Here is a 4,759-nt window from a genome sequence, read left to right as displayed (position 1 = left end):
ATCTATCTTAATATAGCCCTGCTACAAGGGGCCCTGACAAAGTGGAGAGAGAGGGAGAAGAAGGAGGACGAGAAAAAAAAAAGCTCATGAAAATGCCTCCCCACGAATCCCCATCTCCTATCCAATATGCACAAACACACACACTCCCAGCTGCCGGGGCTATTATTTTCCTATTTCAATTTGACACCCAGGCCTTTTCATGCTAATTCTATTATTCTTGGAAGTTTATGTGATTTCATATCACTAGAAATCGGTAATGTATTATAACCCCCTTTGAGCTAAAATAAACTGAATCCCCCTGCAGTAGCCACCGGGAAAATAATTACTTTCATATCAAAACTCTGCAGGAGTCGAGCGGGTCCTTTTCGCCTCAGGCTCGTAACCTCATTTCAGTGGGGCTTATAGATGAATAAATTTGTTAAGGCAATATACAAAGTACAACATGAGATTTCTTAAGAAAGCCCTTCCTACTGTACTGTAGTCCTGCACTGTATGTGCTGCTATTTAAGGTCTCACACGGTTGGAGGTGCTTGTATACAATAGATTTATTTAAGAAAAACCTTACATATATAAATAGTATAATACCTTTTTACAGCTCTTGAGGATTTCTGTTGGTCTCGTGGTCTTGTGTTTTTCTTTTGACAAGTTATCACACATTAAAAGGATATCTAGAGACTCCTGACTCACACACACATACACACTCGCAGAGAGAGAGAATGATAGAGAGAGGAAGAGAAAGAGAGAGCACACCATTGTCAAAATATCGGCAAAGTGGGGAAAACCTAGAGATTAGATGCAAAGATGTAGTTTCTGGTTAAGCTTTGGCCTAATGGAAGGTGTCGTTATATCAGTATGATTCAGTTTTTTTTTTACCCCAATGATTTATTCCATGTCGACATCTTCTTTAGAGTCTGTCTTTGTTTCTGCTGGACTGTCACTGAGGACACACTCGGGGTTGTCAGGGTGGTCCTTGATCTCTAAATGCTCTTTTCTGTCTGCATCGACAGACTTAATGAGTTGTGGAATGTGTTCGTGGGCGAAAGTCGAATCGCTGCAAATAACAGAGGTCTGAGTACTTTTGCCAGTGGAAAAGGCGGCCCTGGACGGGCTGGTGTGTGGTGACCCCACCTGTCCCTTCTGTGTGGCGTCTGCACAGTCCGGCGTGCTGCTCCTACATCCCGCAGAGCCCGCAGAGCCCGTAGAGCTCGCAGAGACGCTGCTGCAGCGGACACTGGGCTGGTTTCTCTCCGCCGGGCTGTGGCTGTCAGAGTTGACTACTGTTGTTGTCTTCAGAGCAGTTTGTGGAACAATGAATCCAAGCGGCTGTGTGATGGGATAGAGCAGGAAGTGTCCTTTCCCTATCAAAGGCCGTGAGGGGGGTAAGGCCGCGGGGTTGCGTCTCGGTCTGGAGTCCGAAAGGAGGCTTTCGACGCTAAAAGGGTTGAGTTTCTGCACGCTGGAGGAGCTGTTGTTGTTGGAGCACAGGCTTGACCGGTGGCTGGCGTCGGGCGAGTCCAGCTCGGGTCCGCGAGCATCCCGGTCCAAGTGTCTTTGGTTCTGGTTTTGGGTCTGGAGAGGGTGAGGTGTTTGGTCGCAGCTCGATTGATTTCCCTCCACAGAGTCAAAAGGCGGGCCTGTGTGGTCACTGTCGGTCACATGCGACACCCCGCTGTCGCTGTCTGATCCCGGGGTGTGAAATAAATCCCCAGCAGCGAGCCTGTTCTGGGACTTGAGCAGCCGTCGCTCCTGCTTTCGTTTCTTCTTCTCCATCCTGTCCAGCTCTCTCCGGCGGATCTCCTCGGGGTCCATGGGCTCCCCGCTGCAGGTAGTGGGGTGGGCGTTGTGAGCAGGTCGACCCGGACCTTTCTTTGTGTTCTCCTTTTTCCTCCATTTGGCTCTGCGATTCTGAAACCATACCTATAGGAGAAAAAACAAAAGTGAAAACACGTGTTATGTTCTGTCACTGCAAGGGGGAAATTAATGAGGACAAATATTGTCGGTGTTTTATTAATATGCTAATTAAACAAATAGTTGGGTTACACCTTGCTCGTGCTGTTTTCTGTGCAGGCCTTTAATTAGGCCTTTAATTAAAAAATAATCTGTCAAGGATACAAAAAGTTAGGATGAGGTTTAACAAAATAAACTTTAAATTTACAGGATAGTTAAAGCATAGGTTTATAATAATAATAATAATAATAATAATAATAATAATACATAAATGTCTTTATAATTATTTTTTCCTATAAAACTTTTATTTTCATCAACGATAATATTATACTATAATAAAAAACAGTATAAATCATTTTATTCAATCATGCAATAAATACATGGAGGAATTGTTGTTGTTATTTATCTAATATTGTCAATATATTTAACAAAATAAAGCCAATATTTCTGTTTCAAAAAATAATAAAGACAAAATATCAGCTGCCATCAAATAGCCTACTTCATTATTTTCCAAAATAAAAGGGAGTAATTAAAATTGATTTATGGGGCTAGCATAAGCCATGAAAGGTCTAACAACACACATCCATCTAGTGGGTCCTTTTAATTACTTTTTTTTTTTATTAATTAAAAAGGTGTATATTATGGCACAAAATTTACCTTTGGTACCTGGATATTTATTCTGCTTTTTTTCAAGCAGTTTGGATTATTAAAAAAACACTGAGTTTTGGCCATGAATGAATAACAAACAAAGGAATAAAGAAAAACACCCAAGCTTAAAATAATAACTAAATATATACACACACACATGTAAAAATATACATTAGAAAATATATATATATAAAAAAGAACAAAATAAATATTTACCTGAACCCTTGATTCTATCAAGTCCAATCGAAGAGCCAGTGCCTCCCTCATGAACACGTCGGGATAGTGGCTCTCATTAAAAGCCTTTTCTAATTCCTCCAGCTGCCAACCAGTGAAATTTGTGCGAGTTCTCCGTCTCTTGCAACCAGGGCTATCTTTGTCTGGGTCCCCCGAGTCTGACAGCAGAATGAGAATAAATGTAAACAAAAAGATCAATTATATATATATATATATTTTTAAATACAACATTTTAACACCATTCTAACGACACTGGTTTCATGCATATGCGATGAATTCTGCAAACTTTAGAGCTGAAGGAGGGGATTGCATTTGAGATGTTTGCAGCCTAACGTGCAGCCTGCAGCTTCTCTCGAGTCTGTCGCCTGTTTCTGAATTAAGAAGACACCTTCAGATGTTAACACGATCATTTCCTTGCTCTAGTACTTCCTGACTGACAGGAACATTGTTTTTACTCGGGTGCATCTTCAGTTTTTGGAGATGGAAATGAAGTGGGAGGCGAAAAATACTCCTCTCTGCCTGTGTCTGTGAGAATGTGTGTGTGTGTGTGTGGTTCGGCTTGCCCTTTAAACACATCACCAAGAGGATAACTTGTATCGCAATATCCTGTCTTTGTTTCTTTCTGTGTTTGTCTCTGTGCAACCAGGCGAGCTAGAGGAGATGTTATTGTGTGTGTAATGTGGCTTACCTGTCAGTTTGTACTGCTGATTATCTCCATTCATCCCGCAGCCCGAAGACAAGAGGTGGCTGGAATTACCCACTGAAGCCGTGCAGGAACCATTAAGTAATCCGTCTATTGAGAAGGGAACCGCGGACGCAGATTGAAGTTGATGCCCGGCTAATTCGTAAACGTGATGGTGGCTCAGATGGTACGGGAAGCCCACCATCCCGCCGAGAGAGCCTCCGAACTGGGCGTGAGGTGGATCCAGTATCCTGCTGTCCATCATCCCGCAGGCAAAAGGAAACGACGTCTGGAGGCCGGTGGTGGGAATTTAAAAAGCATGCAGTGAGTGTGGCCAACGAGTAGGGGACATGATGTGAAGGGAGGGATGAGCTGTACTTTATCCACATGAACCTCCCAATAATTAGCCCAGGCTCTGGGAATATGAGACCCAATGAGAAGCGGTAATGGACTCTGACGTCAGAGACGCGCTCTGCAAACGCTCCCCGTATCGATTGCTAATTAAAGCTGACATCCACCTCAATAAACAATATCAGAGCTGTCACAACAAGACAGGAGGGCTTTGATAAGAACTACATCGAAACTACACGGGGGACCCACCGGGAGGAAGGGCACACTGAATCCCGGGAAGAAAAGGCTACAGGCGGATATGTGAGGCCACAGGCTCGCGGACTTTTTGTGCAGGGAGGAGCTGCAAATAAATAGATATTACACCAGATTAGAAACAAGAAATGAACATATTTTATACCAGTTAAAGCTGTGCATTAGCATTATATTGCAGATTTTGTGTATTGGCACATCTCTGCAGCAGAAAAAAAAGTGAAAACTATAATAATAGGATAACTGATAATATAATGTTGACCTAAAATATTCTTCTCCCCAGGGATGCCTGCAACCTTATTTGGACTATGGGACCCTGCCTCGTCCCTGAGCTCCACTTTGGGAGCCACTGAGTTAAGATAACCCCCCCCCACCCCCATGTTATTTATGGATCATCATTTAAATACATTAAACCTTTACGCTCAGACAGGTTCACGTGCAGGGCGTAAAACAAATAGGGCGAGTGTTGAAATATGGGTGTGTATTTTAAAAAGGGGCGCTGAGATGTTGCTACAGGCACAACGCGAGAAGGAAACTATAATATGTCACTGTTACAAGGCGAAAGCTTCAGTTACGACCAACACTGTGTTATGAACACAATATATGACCAAATAAAGCCAGGCTTCCACTACTCACAGAACAATAGAA

At 43.0% G+C, this 4,759-nt stretch overlaps 1 protein-coding gene across 4 annotated transcripts in view; it reads right to left on the bottom strand.

The window, feature by feature from the left end:
- Window positions 1-527: 527 nt before the first annotated feature.
- The window catches only part of uncx (UNC homeobox), a 22,083-nt gene continuing 17,851 nt past the window's right edge, over window positions 528-4,759 (bottom strand). For 3 of the 4 annotated variants that reach the window (XM_029438306.1, XM_029438305.1, XM_029438308.1), the window contains 4 exons: window positions 4,112-4,202; window positions 3,518-3,800; window positions 2,812-2,987; window positions 528-1,917 (listed from right to left, as the gene is read on the bottom strand). In XM_029438306.1, the coding sequence (XP_029294166.1) occupies window positions 883-1,917; window positions 2,812-2,987; window positions 3,518-3,800; window positions 4,112-4,202 (1,585 nt within the window). In that variant the 3' untranslated portion in view covers window positions 528-882. The remainder of the gene's footprint in view (window positions 1,918-2,811; window positions 2,988-3,517; window positions 3,801-4,111; window positions 4,203-4,759) is intronic. The other variant, XM_029438307.1, reaches the window with a different exon arrangement.

This window comes from Cottoperca gobio, chromosome 8, assembly GCF_900634415.1.
Source record: "Cottoperca gobio chromosome 8, fCotGob3.1, whole genome shotgun sequence".
Lineage (NCBI taxonomy): Eukaryota > Metazoa > Chordata > Actinopteri > Perciformes > Bovichtidae > Cottoperca > Cottoperca gobio.
The sequence above is the reverse complement of the archived record's forward strand: the minus strand, read 5'-3'. Positions and strand labels throughout refer to the sequence as shown.